The sequence below is a fragment of the Penicillium soppii genome (assembly GCF_028829465.1).
Source record: "Penicillium soppii strain IBT 18220 chromosome Unknown utg000004l, whole genome shotgun sequence".
Lineage (NCBI taxonomy): Eukaryota > Fungi > Ascomycota > Eurotiomycetes > Eurotiales > Aspergillaceae > Penicillium > Penicillium soppii.
The window spans coordinates 235,060-250,323 of NW_026643234.1; the positions used below are offsets into that span (position 1 = coordinate 235,060).

General features: G+C 45.3%; 5 protein-coding genes across 5 annotated transcripts; all 5 read right to left on the bottom strand.

The window, feature by feature from the left end:
- Positions 1 to 449: 449 nt before the first annotated feature.
- Positions 450 to 4,031, bottom strand: tcsB (putative sensor histidine kinase/response regulator TcsB/Sln1; the record flags this gene model as incomplete). The annotated part of the gene is made up of 7 exons (XM_057239029.1): positions 450 to 531; positions 590 to 729; positions 780 to 903; positions 954 to 3,185; positions 3,242 to 3,808; positions 3,859 to 3,893; positions 3,948 to 4,031. The coding sequence occupies 7 exons, from the start codon at positions 4,029 to 4,031 to the stop codon at positions 450 to 452; spliced, it is 3,264 nt and encodes a 1,087-aa protein (XP_057098324.1).
- A 1,123-nt stretch (positions 4,032 to 5,154) lies between these two features.
- On the bottom strand, positions 5,155 to 5,707 carry N7529_003503 (glycosyl hydrolase family 76 protein; the record flags this gene model as incomplete). Its single annotated transcript, XM_057239030.1, has 2 exons — positions 5,155 to 5,626; positions 5,667 to 5,707. 2 exons carry the CDS (start codon positions 5,705 to 5,707, stop codon positions 5,155 to 5,157), a joined length of 513 nt encoding a protein of 170 aa, XP_057098325.1.
- Positions 5,708 to 6,674: 967 nt separating this feature from the next.
- On the bottom strand, positions 6,675 to 6,863 carry N7529_003504 (uncharacterized protein; the record flags this gene model as incomplete). The annotated part of the gene is made up of 1 exon (XM_057239031.1): positions 6,675 to 6,863. One exon carries the CDS (start codon positions 6,861 to 6,863, stop codon positions 6,675 to 6,677), a length of 189 nt encoding a protein of 62 aa, XP_057098326.1.
- A 1,775-nt stretch (positions 6,864 to 8,638) lies between these two features.
- aspf34 (cell wall protein PhiA) lies at positions 8,639 to 9,239 on the bottom strand (the record flags this gene model as incomplete). Its single annotated transcript, XM_057239032.1, has 2 exons — positions 8,639 to 8,895; positions 8,948 to 9,239. 2 exons carry the CDS (start codon positions 9,237 to 9,239, stop codon positions 8,639 to 8,641), a joined length of 549 nt encoding a protein of 182 aa, XP_057098327.1.
- Positions 9,240 to 12,331: 3,092 nt separating this feature from the next.
- On the bottom strand, positions 12,332 to 13,814 carry N7529_003506 (putative amino acid transporter; the record flags this gene model as incomplete). Its single annotated transcript, XM_057239033.1, has 2 exons — positions 12,332 to 12,391; positions 12,447 to 13,814. 2 exons carry the CDS (start codon positions 13,812 to 13,814, stop codon positions 12,332 to 12,334), a joined length of 1,428 nt encoding a protein of 475 aa, XP_057098328.1.
- Positions 13,815 to 15,264: the final 1,450 nt, after the last annotated feature.

Here is a 15,264-nt window from a genome sequence, read left to right on the forward strand (position 1 = left end):
TTTCCCTCCTTTTCCTAAACATGAATGCATTCGACTGTTAGATTCAGCACAATATGATCAAGCTCTTTCCCTAGCTGTAAACCACATTTTCTGCAAGCACTCAAACATTTTCGAAGTATACAATATCGGCTTATACCCCTTGATTTTTGGGGACCTGATTCCTATTACCCGCGGGTGTTTAGTCGTCCCCAGCGCACCTAAATAGTCCCTTGGTTGCGCTTTCTGCGTGTTGCGCCATTCCATGTCTCGGCCTTTCTCTGTATAAGTCTTGGTTTGCCTCCAACAGGTTGCCTGACATGGTTCGAATGGCAAAATATACGGTCTTTGATATATTTCACTTGTTCTAGCCGATGTGTCTAGATTATTATGAACTTGATTATGTACATCAATTAGAGTAAATGTCAAACGCTACATATGTTTCCATGCCTTGTTTCAAATATGCGTCGCCCTCAAGATCCAGTTTCAGCTTCCTCAATAATAGTGGAAAACTTGCTGAGTACTTGCTTCAGAGCAGGTCTTCGAATGGGTTTGCTATTTTTGTCGGTGGTTAGCATCGAATCAGGGTACTGTCTGCGATGCACAAACTTACCTTATAAACATGTCCATTCCACAATCCATGCAATCTTTGATATTGCTTTCTTCTGCAAAAGCGCTAAGAGCGACAATAGGAGCAGAATATCCCATTTGTCGAATTAGGCGAGTGCTCTCGATGCCATCCAGCACCGGCATCTAATTTCCAATTAGATCGTTCGTTACAGACGATAGACGGAATGCTTTACCTGGATATCCATGAAGATTAAATCAAAAACCTTGCCTTTCTCCATGTTTGATTTGACAGTATCGTATGCTTCTTGGCCGTCCTTCACGATTGTAACGTCATATACTTCTTCAAGGGCAAGCATTCTATCATAAGTCAGAATTTGGGATGTCGAATCGGAGGTTTTAGCACTCACCTTCGAACAACCTCTTGATTGACCGTATTGTCCTCAGCCACCAACACACGGATTTTCTTCGAGCCATCTCCATTATCTAATGAGCTGTGGTTCGACGGTAAGTTATTTGACACCGGTGATGGTGAAGATGGAACAGTTGGTGTAAAAAAGGGTTGACTCAGGCCGACTAAACGGGGCTGTATCTCTGATTTCTCAAAGCCTGGAGCATGGGGCTCGTTCCTCACTGAGCCATGGTTCGAGGATGTTCGAACGGCGTTGGAAAATTCTTCCAGAGAGAGCACACTGGGAGTTCTCGATCCAGGAATGCTTCCAGTATGCGCACTTGGGACCAATTCTTTGACATAGCCCAAAGGGATTCTCAAAGTGAATAGTGATCCTTTTCCCTCATCACTATCTAGCAAAATGACACCTCCCATGATGTGAGATAATTGAGCACAGATACTGAGACCCAAACCGGTTCCGCCATACTTTCGATTGAGCCCCAAGTCTCCTTGTACAAAAGGGTCAAAGATGCGCCTATGTAGGTGGGTGGGTATCCCTGGTCCATTATCTTGGACTTCAAATTGGAACGTCACCTGCCGAAGATTGGGTTTCATTGTCCGCTGTGCATCGGCCTGGCCCTCGTTCGCACTGGTGGGGGGGATGGAGGAGCTTGCGCTAGATCCAGTTTGAGAACGCAGTCTGGAGAGACGTCGGGACGAATCCCTCAGTGGCAAATGGTTGTCAATCCCGGAGGTCTCATCAACGAGCCGTATGCGGACTTCCACCTTTCCTTTCTCTGGCGTGAATTTCAGACTGTTGCTAACCAAATTGATCAGAACCTGAAGGATTCGATGCTGGTCACCCCACAACACCATGTCTGCCAATCTACCATGTTGCGTTGGACCAAATTGTAGGTGTTCCAATCCGTTCTCGCGGCAAACGGTGCCTTGGGGCTCAGTGATTCCACTATGAACGAACTTGACGCTGAAGTCAATTTGCTTCTCATGCACCTGATTTTGAAAAATGATGGCCAATTGCGAGCGGACATCTGATAACTTGAATTCCTTTTCCTCAATTTGGATGGCCTGATCAATTTGATTCTTGCTGAATGTAAGCAGATCATTTAAAAGATGCAAAAGAAGATCACCAGACTGATAAACCACTTGAAGCGACTTTTTGATCCGGGAGAGGTCATCCTCGCCCATGCATACCGCACACATGCCCAGGATTCCATTGAGGGGGGTTTTCAGTTCATGGGATATGTTGGCGATAAACAATGTCTTGCTCTCGTTGGCAGTCTCCGCGGTCAATTTGGCCTTTTCGAGCTCTCTTGTCCGTTCAGCAACTCGTTCTTCCAGTCGCGTATACTGGATTGTAAGCTCGTCTGACATTGCGTTGTATGTTTTTGTCAGATCTGTGAGCTCATCTGTAACGCAATATTTCCTTTCTTTCACCCTTCCTGGTATCTGAAAGCCTCGGGGGGGTTCAGAATGACTGTTACTAGTAGAACTGTTGAAGCGGCCTAAAGGACGTCTGAGACGTTTCACCCACATGGAGGGAGACCCTTTCTCATTCATGTGCTCCTCGACCGATTCCCTCTGCGCATCGACTAGCTCCAATCCTGCTATCCCTCTTTCCTCGGACGCACGAGGATGTGCGATCTCAGGTTCAACTGACTTTTGGGCTGCCGCCCGTAGTCTTCGAATGGGAGCAACAGCCCAATGTGTCAAGAGAGGGACCAAAATGATGATCGCGCCTGCGGTACCAAATACACAAGCGATTATAATCTTGCGCAGTCGAGCAACTGGAGCAAATGCCTCCGACCGTGTCTCCTCTACAAGAAGAATCCATTGAACGAGCGAATTTTGAGGACGGACGGCTCCCACGGCAACACTGACCCCAAGTTCATTTTTAGTGGACAGGTCACTCAAAGGTTTGTTTTCGTTGTCGTATGATTGAAGCATTACTTTCAGGGCGAGAGGATATGTTGAAAGTACGAAGGGAGTGTCGGTCGACATGCCAGTGTGTCGACTCGCCTGGGTGGGTAGAGGAGTGGGTTCGAAAATATAGTGCACTTGTGCTTTATCAAGCTGTTCGGCATGAGCGACAGATGTAGATGTTGCGGGTTGGTCGGCGGAAGCGAAAGTATTTGCAGGTCGAGAAGGTCCAATGAGCAACACTTGGCCGCTGGTTCCTAGTCCATCTCGCGAGCTGACGACGCTTTGTAGGCTTGCGGCGCTAGCAACGACACTGGCGATTATCAGTAAAAGGCATTTTTCTTGCCCATTCTTCAAACTTCCACTCACGTCATGAAGCCCATAATGTCCGTGTTCGAGGTATTATTGACAATAGGCAAGGTCAAAGAGACGAGGGAGAATGATGTGTTGACTTTCAGAGGACCGAGCAACAGGGCTGAATCCAACCCGAGAGTATAATCCGAGAACGCATAGACCGCTGCAGACCCATTATTGCCCGTTGTGCGATATGTCAAATTTGGGTATAGAGAAGGAGGATAGCCCAGCCCATCATCGCCTAGCATCACCGAAGTTCCGTTCGGATACGTATATGGAAGGGTGATATCTGGGACTGTGTCACTTGTGACGTTGAGCAAGGTCTCAACCCCGTTTGCGCCATTTTTCGAATAGATTGCGGACTGATAAAGGCTCAAGTATCCTCGGCTGCCGAGCGCAGACTGTACATCTGCAATCGAGTTGGTCCAGTTTTCGACGGTGTTGTTTCCTGCATAGTAACGCTTCAAAGCTGACTGGATCAGGATGCGCGTGGCGATCGTCTTGCAAGTTGTTTCGATAAGGTCCAAATTTGAGGCAATCTGACTAGCTTTGATGGTCGCAACGAGTTCGAGGCCCTGTGATCTAGTCAAGGGTTAGACTTGGGAAATGATGGGATCAAAAAGCACACATACTCCACGCCTACTACAAAATCGTATGTAGTGAACCACTATTGTGGTCATTTGGTTATCTCTAGACCTCAAATACCTGGGACAAAACTCACTGTTGCAATAGCAAGTACCGCGACTCCCGAGACTGCAGTTAACAACACCAGCAGCGCCAGCTGCACAGCAATAGGGATCCTCATCCGATCAGAGACATGCGAAAGAGTCTATCCTCCCGTAAAGAAAGACTGGTTGTCGACTACCAAGAGGTGGCCGAGAGAGTGGCCTAAGAATTTTGTGACACCTACATGAATATTTTGGAAAGTAGCTTTGCGGAGTAAAACAGAAGAAGGGAGAGAGTCTAGACAGGACTAGACGCATCGAGGGGCGGAGTATCCGGGGATTGGTGTAAATGAAGTAGGAAAATCTTGTTCTTTCATTCGCTTATTGACTTTTTAATCCTGTTATTCCTGGTATTCCTATTATTATTGTTTTCTTGGTCTTTTTCTGACACCGTTGGCTTTTCAATTTCATTTCAGGGTGAAAATTGCCGACTCAATTGAAGCCACACCATTGGTCCTTTCAGCACTATGTGTGACTTCTCCAATTTCCCACTGCGTTGTGAACTTGGATTGAATTTTCTTCTTTAGTGTGATCTTTGCACAGAAGCAGAAGGAAATAATAAAAAAGAATGCCCTCGGACATCATGGAGTTAACAGGTCTAAAAAGGGTCGAAGTCCAAAGTTGAGATCCTTGGGACCTCAGGCCACCGACGCACGGGCGCGCGGGCGAGCTGCCCAGGGGAATTGCTGACTAACACAACTCGGCTCCCTGGTCCCGAGATCCCGAGGTAAGTATAATTACATGTTATAGAACTTAGGGTATACGTTTAGCATTTATGTGAAGATTTAGGAATTGAAGTGGGAAAACTCGTAATAGTGTGATCATCATTCAAGTGATACGAGTAACGACATCATATGAATGTAGATAATGATTCTAAAGTTCTCCGAAACCCCTTCTACCCCTAAGCTTTTATGTGAAGTAGAATGTTCCAAGAGATATCCCAGATCTTTGGATCGTCTCAAGAAGCAGGAGTCAAAGTTGCATATCCGTGTCCACTTTGGTGAGAATCTGTAAGATTTTGCTCGTGATATATACCATGTTAAAGTATTGTAGGCCTGGGTCATCTTATCTTGGGATAATTTCTTCGAACATAGATCTTGTATATCTAAAGTGTTTAATTCAGATTAAAATAAGAATTATTTCTGCGTCTTTTCACATATTCGATCGAAGTACTTGATCGGAATTCAACAAACATAAGTCACATCAGGAGCTGGCCCATAACGGTGCAGCAAGTGCCAGTGAGATGCTGTCATCGGGCTTGTCAGTGCTGCTTGTGACAGCAGCTTGATGTTGAGCACTAGAGGATTTTTGTTCAGACATTACATTGCTAGCGAGCTTCATGTCCTGGAATGCAATGAGATTCGAGGTAGAGATGTCGGTCGCACTCATTTGCTCCTCAAAATCCGCAGTATCATCCCAATCTGACGGATACCAACGTTGGCCACGAAGGGTCCTACTATTACCACCACTGCACGGCTTTGCAACTCCAACAGCCAAACCTTGCAATGGTGGCAGGATCTTGGATACAGTGTATGGAGCCAAATGAGTCGCAGATGCGGAACGAAGAATGAATTGTAATATGTCTGTATGTTTCATGAAACACTGTGATATGTGCAAATACTGTGCCGCCCAGAAGTATGGTGCGTTATGCGTTTGCTTATGAGTGATAAGGCCTCTATGAAAATAAAGTGTTACCTTACGTTTAGAGAAATGACGTATGAACCGTCATTTCTGTTGCAGCATATGACAGTTCCATTGCTGTGGACTTCTGTGGGTCACGACCTAGTAGGTAGGTAGGTTTCATCCACCTTGACCTATTGTCGAAGTTGAAGCACGAACTACTAGGCTGAGAGGGGTTTCATATTTTAGCTGTTATATGACCAAAATATAAGTAAATATTTTGATGCATTGTGTATGCACCTTTCCTTTGTCAGCATGTTTGCTATGCCGGCATGCTCATATCAAATGAGCATCCAGGCCACCATCTTAGATAGTTGATCATCATTCTTCTTCTATTCCTATGAGGACGTAGTGTTTTCCACCATCCATTATATTTACAACGCTCTACGACATAGCAGCCCGCCTTACTATCTCACAGACATCGAGTTCGCCAAGAATGCTCCATGCAGAATCTAAATACAAAAAACTCCAGACGATGATATTCAGACCAAGCTATTCATCCTTCATTGCTCGTTGAACAACTCAATAAAGCACCAAACTGATTGAAAAAGCGGCAAAAAGAGACTACTTGTGGCTTCGTTGGTAATGACTTCGATCTTGCGATGGTCTGCTTGGCGGTATCAGGAGTGGTTGTCATAGTAAATGAACGTGTCATAGCGCTCCGAGCGTCCCGATAACAATATTCAATACAGGTCCTGTTGGGATGTCAGGTGACATTCACATGTTGATAGTCTCCCATGGAGTAGATAGATCTCTCTCTCTCTCTCCTCCGTCCACAATACAATATTCATATCTTCATATTTCATTGCTATTGCCCTCTTGTATATTGCGCTGTTGTGTGAAACCAACGAGGTCCTCCTCTTTTCTGATGATGAGGACGCAGTCACTCCGTGGATAAGCGGAATCGATGAGGATGTGTCCGGCTGTAATGTGACCGTCATCTAGAAATGTTTGTTCAGATTGATCAACTTGACCAGACTCTAGAAGTGCAGCTGAGGTAAACCTTTCTCCTCACGGTCCGACTAAGGCCAGCCGTAGCCCTTTTATTCGGCTGCATCTAGAATGCGCACGTCGTCGGCACACTGGAAGAAATATTGCTGACCATCTGATTCGGGGTCCGTGACTGTAATCTTGTAGGAAACCATATTGACGGCCTTGATGGAAGTTGGTGATAAGGAAGAACAGATTAAAACAACTGTGGTAATGAATACTGTACCATGCACGAGTGGCATGGGGAACTATTTATACTTTCGAATAGAGTTGTCGGGATCCAAAACCTTAGCATTCACATACAGAAGAATGTATAGCCGAGTCTACACGACGGGAAATAGGGGTCAGCTTGATGCAGGACGATATGAGACCTCACAGTAAGTTCAAGGAGCACGTATATTCAACGTCATCGGCATTGCTTTTTCGGTGACTCTCTTGACTAATCCTACAAGCCGTCCTGATGGGAAGTTAAAATACCCTATGAAATACGGTATTTCATCTGCTACGGTATTTTGTGTGACTATGGCTGCAGCCAGGGGTACCCCAGCACGAATCATGGTAACTCTCAAGGGAATCCAAAACTTCATAAATTGATAGAGCCCTTATTAGTCTTACGTGTGTTTGTTGCCCTTCCTTTCTAGCCTAAGCCTATGCGCTTCAATACAAAATCGGTTGCTCTAAGTCTCTATCCACTATACCTTCAAAGCTAAGATGCACTATCAGGAATGCGGAAGTTCTAAGGTTGATTGCGAGATGTTTGTTCTATGACAATGCCTATCTCTTACTCGGGCAATCTTTACGTATTGAAGTTTCCAAAAGTTGTCTTACGCAATTGAATTCTATAGGTCACCCTGCTATCTCAAATAACTCTGCGTTGGATGGATAAATGTACAGTGTAGATCACAAGCCGGGCACTATAGGCACCACAAGATCTACCACGGGCAGAGTGCAATACTGCTACAACCTACGGCTGCTAACCTACAAATCTAGCTGACTCGTATACTTTATAGGGCTCCTTTATCCTGAGGTGTCGTTGATCACTCCATTCGTTAGCGCTTAAGGGATGCGCACTGGAATTCGGCAACTTTTGCAGCCCAAATGATTTCTCTCCACCGTCCATGCCGCTCACCGATACTCATCACTTATTCTCTTACTGTAACTCGCAGAGAGCCACTATTAGGAACCTTGTTCAAAATAACGCTTTTTCGGTGGATATAATGGGATTTAAGATGGAATTGATCGAAATGGTATTCCTAGGATGCACACAGTAGTTAACAGAATCAAGAAGACAAAATGGGAGAAAATAAGATCAACTTGTCTGCTGATTACGAAGTGAAATGAGGATGGCACGATGGGCTCGGCAATGCAGATAGGTCGATCGCATGGAAGCAACCACACAAGCAACCAAACTAATCGCTGGAGTCCCATACTCTAGCTTCTAGACTGTTGAGTTGTAACTGTAGGATTATATAAACCTATGTGACCTCGCACTGCGAGATCTAAGCCTCGTGCAAGTTCGCTTATACGAAGTGGTTACCTCGTAGACTTATATAGACTACGAGACATACTATTAGTTTTAGGTACGTGTTGATAAAAGCGACCAAACCACAGGTTAATTGTGAAATTTGCTGTATTTGACGTGACACCGTATTTTGGTCGACACCACTCCTCTTTTGGCCCACCCTAGTCCCCTTGGGTTTAGACTAAAGCTAAGGCTCAAAATTCCGTAACCTCCGTCTGTTCTTTCTCCAAACTATCTATAATGTCGTAGTGATATAAAATTCCACTCTACGATCATATAGCTTTTCAAGATAAGTCAACTCGGTTCAAAAACGACTAAAGGTAAATGATGCCCTTTCAACTGATAAACAGGCCAATGTCAAAAAGAGATGCCTTCTGGCAATGGAAGCTCAATATTCAAGATAACAGATCCTATTGGCCCGAGCCGCTGAGGATCATTTGGCTATGTACGAATTATAGGTATTTGACAAGATAACGCTCCAAAGCAAAAACATGTTTACTGGGTGTAGCTGCAGCCGTTGGGGTTGGAGGTCTCCTCCACGCGGGCGGCAATGCCAACACAGTCTGTGTTGCCAGCAGGGTTGGCAACACCAGCAGAAGCCCAGATACTCCAGGCACCGTCAATGCTGTTGGGGCAGGCAATCAGGTCGTTACCTCCGAACTGAAGGTGGCCATCCTTCTCAGCCCAGCCCTTGCGCTCGGCGTTCTTTGGGGCGGGCTGAGCACCAGTGGTGTATCCGATCTTGCCTTGGCCTATAGTCGAATTAGCTGAATGTTAAAGTAGACAGGGAAGAGAGGATCATACCCATGCCTGAACGATCAACGTAAATCTCCTGGGGAGTGGCAGACTGGTCGTAAAGGTACAGAGCACCGTCGTTGATGTAGAAGGTGGCCTGCTGCTCCTCGGGGCGAGCACAGCTGGCACCCTGGGTAGAGAGACCAGCGAAGATGCTGCTCTTAGCGGCGTTAAAAGCAGAGTATTGAACACCGCTGCCAGAGTGGATGGCAACGACACCGAAGGTCTTTGACTGGGTGGAAGGGGCAGCGGAGACAACGGCGCTGACACCGGCGGCGAGGGCGAGGTTCTTGAGCTGCATGTTGGAAAAGAGTGTGTTTGAGAAGTGTAGTTGAGAAGCTAGGGACGTAGTGATTTGAGAAGGTGAGATTGATTGATGGTTCCCAAAATTGACTGGAATGTTGCTTCTTTTATACCTTTACGACCTCACCCTCTAAGCCACGAGAAGACAGAAGATGAGCGCCACTGCCGTCGCCGAGGTCCATGTCTCACCTATAGAGACTATCCCAATCGCCAAGCAACGGACTATCCCGCAAAATGACATCAAATTGGACTCTTTTATGGGGCAAAACGTTGTCTAAACCTGTCTTGGTCCTGTCGATGTCTTGGATCTTGTCACGGGTAGGTTTTTTCTGCACAACTTTATGGATTTTCCGGTTATGCAATATGCTTACTTGTTCTGGCTTCTTTGTCAACCATTCCCCTTTCTCATTCATTAAGTGAATCTTGTCGATAGCTACAATTTTGTAGGCTCTATGCAATATCTTAGTACAATGAAAGAGCCTTTGAATGCCAAGCGCCCTCCACATTTTTTCAATGTTTCTCCGAATTGTATCCACGCGATCCGAGTCAAGGCCAATCAGAGAGTAACAATAATTTCGATTGCCCCTTATGCACCGGAGAAACATACAGTGACCAAATTTCCCCATTTTCGGGCTTTTTACTTGTTGTGGCCCAGGTCCGTTGTTGATAATTCTTGTACCATAACAATGAGTGGCGAGTTGCTCCAAATATCTAAAAATAGCAGTAGCTCAGTCGCCCCTACTGTAGGGTCAATCTACTTGTTCTCACCCTTTTCTTCTGGGTCTACCGGATGATCTACACCGCTACTGAGATTGCTAGTGAAACCCGGTGCTGCCGTGAGCATAGTGATTTATTAAAATAGTCAATTGATCAATTGATGATGAGGATTCCTATTTTAGGCTCAATGATTTTCACTCAATGAAGTTGCCAGAAATTGAGACACCTGTCGATACCATCTCCAGTGGGCAATGATAGACATACCATTGGTCTTTCTGCGGGATTCAATGCATACTTTATTTGAGACCTTACGAACAACCGGATGTCGTATTCGGACTTGTAGGCAGATGTATTAATGTCTTAGCAAGATTTTTCAGGAGCTTTGTTTTCCAACGGTCACCTCGTGTTGGCCTTCACGACGACTACTCGTTTCCACATTCACCGGTAGATTCCTCAACGCGAAAAACCAATGTTGGAGTGCTGAAACTTGTACGGAGTACAATCCGGCACACTTCCCATATTCCTCCAATATTCTATGGATAAATGAGCTCATGGACCCAATGCACAGAAAGAAGAAGCCTTAGGTCCTGCTTCTTCAAAATTGTTCATTAAACTATGCTGCTATCATTCATACAGTGTAGCTTGCCTCATGCAACATACTGTTCAAGTCGAGTTTGATCATGGCAAAGCAAATCCAATAGATACTGCTAGATTTTCGATGGTAACAAAGCTATCAGGTGGAGATCAGGGGAAGAACGTCTGTTCACATTAGGCTTTACGTACTCCAGAGTCAACTTCCAAGGTTGATAACACCTAAGCAGACCTTAGCTGATTTACCTTAGTGATAATAAGACTTCAATCATTCCTAGAATCACCAGTAAAAACCTTAGAAATGCCGATCTTAAGCCCTTGTTCTTCAACAAATTTACCTAGGACATATGTAGGTATTTGGTAACATATGCTTTGATTATTTTCATATTGATAATAATTCTAAACCTTAGGTGATTGGAACATACATGGATAATATCTTTAGTATTCTTGATATAGAACTGCGAGTCTTCAACGTTTTGCAAAAAATTCCGGTCCAGAGTTAAGTCTAGGGCCAATATATATAATCGAATCTTCATCAGATATCATATCACAGCCACGTATATTGCATCGTTTGGCAATAAATACTCTGTTAATCTGATACGAAATTTTAGATCTTTCAAGATTATCTTAAAAATATCCCTATATACTTTTGTGGAAAAAAATAGGCTTGGAATCGGCCCTTTTTGCTGGTGATTATAGGAATAGGCAAAGACTTACTGATGGGGATGATGTACTATAAACGCCACTGCCGATGGCTTTATCGGCTGTGGCGCTTATTAGATTGGAAATTTCACAGACAGTTCTTTATTATCAATTTTATGTAGATAGTGTCCCAAATCAAATGAGCAGTGTTTCAGTGTGAAACAAAATCCCACCGTTGCTAGAAGCGCTCGAAATACAACGGAATACCGCGTCAGTCCATAAATGTGTCCTCATCATCGGTGTCGGTACAAGGTACCATGTTCGGACTCTTCTTTTTATCCACGTGTATGTCTTTCACATGAGGAATTTCCATGAATTCATATCACATTCCCCTCTAAATGCATAATTCTAACTTTGTATCAAATTTTGAGCTCGGTGTCAGAAAGTCGAAATCCGTCATGATTCACCATAGGAGCCTGCGGTAAATGTGTGCGCCTAATTGTACGATATTTTTACACTTAAGCAACAAATTTATGTCATATACCATACATAGCTCATGTCCATCTATCGTGATCTATCTATAAATCACCACGATCAAGTCTATTATGCAGGTATTTCATATCGCCAGTATGCAGAATCGCAAAAGCAAGCAAAAGGGTTTCAACTCACCAAAACTGGTGCTTAGATCAATCTTCCCGGATTTTGTGCCTTCTTCAGATTAACCACCGCGGCCATCCGACATAGTGTTGTCAAGTTCATGGGTTAATTATTAGATCCCATAAGAGACGTTGATTGGTCTTGAGTCAGCTGTTGCGGCCTCGACTAAGTGCATCTATCTATAATATAATGATTGACACGAGTATTTTCTCATCGTACAAACACCTCACCTTTTGAGTCTGAAATGGACAGCAATGCATGAATGATCGTGAGTAGATTGAAAATAAAAAAGCTATATTTACATATTTCGCTTCTTGCTCCATGTTATATCATGAAGATGCAAAGCAACGCTGATGCCAAAATTATCCTGATGAGATTTCCCAACCAACCAGGGTTGACAGAAACTCTGGCTGTGCAAGCACCAGCTTGAACACACCTATGACCTAAGTAATGATAGGCCGAAAATGAACAAATCAGACGACCTTACTCCGGAGCGGCACAAGAAAAGACACCACCAACTTCTCCCTTGTCGTACTTGATCATCTATCACCGGGTTAGCGACACGATACTGGAACAGATAGTCAAGAGTAAAACTTACGATATCATCGATACTAGCGTAGGTACCGCCGACAAGTACCACCATACCAATCACAAAGATCAGGATGTTGAGGCCGGCCAATGCCAAATTCTTAGGCTCCTTCCAGCTACCCTCCCGGAGGAGCATGAACCACATCATGGCAGGGAAGTAGAAGGTGAATCCGGAGATAAAGAGAGATGAGGAGATTGACAACAAGTCGTTGAAGAATGGAATCACCTCGGCGATGATGAACGCGACAATGGTAGCCGCCGTGATCACAGCCAACCAGGTGATCCATCCCATCTTGGTGTTGATGAAGCGAATGGGCGAGTTGGCGAAGATACGACCATGGATCAAACGACCAAACACAACGGTGTTGATGGAGCCACTGATAAAGATGACGGGGAGGGCAACACCATATGCGATGCGACTGAGGGTAGTACCCGCGGAGGTCAGCGCAGGGCTTTTGACGTCAGATCCCACAAAGGCGTAAATCAAGGCACCGGTCACAGTGTAGATAACGATCTCGGTGATACCGAGGGCCCAGATGGATTTGACGAAGTCGCGAGGAGTGTGCATTTCGTCCATGAAAGAAAATTGGCACATGGCGAAGCTGTAGGCAAAAATGATGTTGGTGACGGCGATGAAGGCCTCGGTGAAGGTGAGGTTATCCTTGGGCCATGCAGACCAAGGGACTGCAGCGAGTCCACCGGGTGCGTCCGTTGCCTGCACACCAGTTCCGATGATTGTAATGCCAATGGCGATGACAATGGAGGCGAAATCAACGTAACCGAGAATGGCGACTTCGGTGAAACTCGGGGGAATCGCGAGCAAGAGCAGGATGATCGCAGAGACCACCGCGAAAATGATCGAGCAAATGCCACTTTTGGTGATGTCCAAAAATGCGATGGTTCCGGTCAAACAGTGGGAGGCGGTCAGGAAGATCAACTGAAGGCCAAGCATGACATTAACCAGTTCATATCCAAAGCGACCACAATGCAAACGACGACCCATCAAGCGACCCGCATCGGCATAGTTAGCCACCTCAGGGAAGGCGAGCTTGACCATTCCCACAATGTAACTGGTGTAGATGGCGATCAAACCAAGACCCACACAACAGATCACACCGGCGACCATGCCAAGTGTGGCGAAAGTCGAAGGAATTGACAAACTGCCGAGAGCAATGGCCTCAACAATGAGGACGACGGTGAGACGCTTCCATCCGAGACGATTGAACTTCTGGATACCGTGATCATAGACGTTCCTCTCGGCGTCAGTCATCTCCCCCACCATAGTACCCTCAAATGGCGGTGGTGCATGTCCAGCCTTCTCGTCTTCAGAACCCATCACCTTGTTCTCAGGGTCATTTGAGATATTTTCGAAACCCATAGTGTGTAGGTATGGGGAGGGGGGAAGGAAGGCCGATCTGAGGAGTGAAGGTTGAAAAGCAGGGAAGTCAAGTGGTATAAGAAGGGAAATTTCTCGAACGACTGAATGCGGCGCTACCAGGAGGCAAAATTGCGGATTGCATTGACTAAGATAAATTCTCGTGTTCTGCTTGGCTGTTCCAACACGTGGAGTACGACGCTAATCCACTCGTCTGATCGGCGATCGAATCAAATTGACGAAAACAGGGTTTGGACCCATTGGTTATAGGTTGAGGGTGGGTTCCTGTGGATTTTTAGGCGAAACTCAGCCCGCGCCCCGTTGATTCCGTTGATTCCCGTACTGTACGAATGATAAGAAGGTTTCGGTGTGTTAGGTAAAAGAAATGCCACATTGGATACTAAGAGCGCGCTGGAGGGGGAGCGCTTTGACGATGTCATATTATGGAGTCATACCCCCGCGTTGATAATTGCGGGGGAAGAGAAAGGCAGTAGAGAGACAACTAACATCATGATGAAGCAATCTGAAGAATTCAAGATTTTCAAGATTTTCAAGCTTTTTAGAAAGTTCGATTTTGCTTCGCGCCACTGAAAGTCCGGATAATCAGCCGAATCTCGTTCAGTCCAATGGTTTGACGGGAACTCGAATTGGGCGTAGACTGGGCGCAGATAAGACTTAGACACGTGAGCGAAAATCACGTGACAATGATGCAAACAGGAAGTCAAACATAGAAAACAAAACAAACAAGTCAAACAGTCAAGCAATCATCAAACGTACATATCCGGGGTATTTTCGTATCCAACTTCATATTAACTCCATCGAGAGTGGACTCAGTGTCTAACTTCATGCTCCATAATCATTCTCAAGCGTTTCCCCACCATCCGAACCTCCATTTTCCCCAGTTTCGATTCCATAAAATGATCCCATCTTTGTTGGGGTCATCACTCCTAAACCTGGAGATGCATAAATGCCACCAATCGCCGTAAGGTTTAAATGTGCGGGCCGGAGAAAAATAGCGCAAATGACTATCTCGTGATTCGTTCTGGTGTCCGAAGCCTCACTTAAAATGGGCCTCAACATATAGCTGGGTCTGGGTGGTTGAGGTCTTCAGCCAGATCATTGCTAAATTTCCCCGTTCTCCAATTCATCCGGGGACTTTGTACGTAATGTGAATTTCCCCCAATTTTCGCATCTCCGTGGGTACACAATATTCTATAGCACAAGATTGGAATTCGTATTCCCATAACCCCTATATCTCGGTCCGTCTTCGGATTTTGAAATTAGTTTGGATGCTAACTAATGAAGATCATCGGCTAGAAACACCCCAGAAACTATATCTCGGTCATGATCCGCTTTGCGGGATTATTGTGTTGGTAATTATTCCCGCAAAGTGAGTGCCCAGGGCTTGGGGAATACACTTGTCGTATATCCGATTTGCATGCCTGATCGTTCA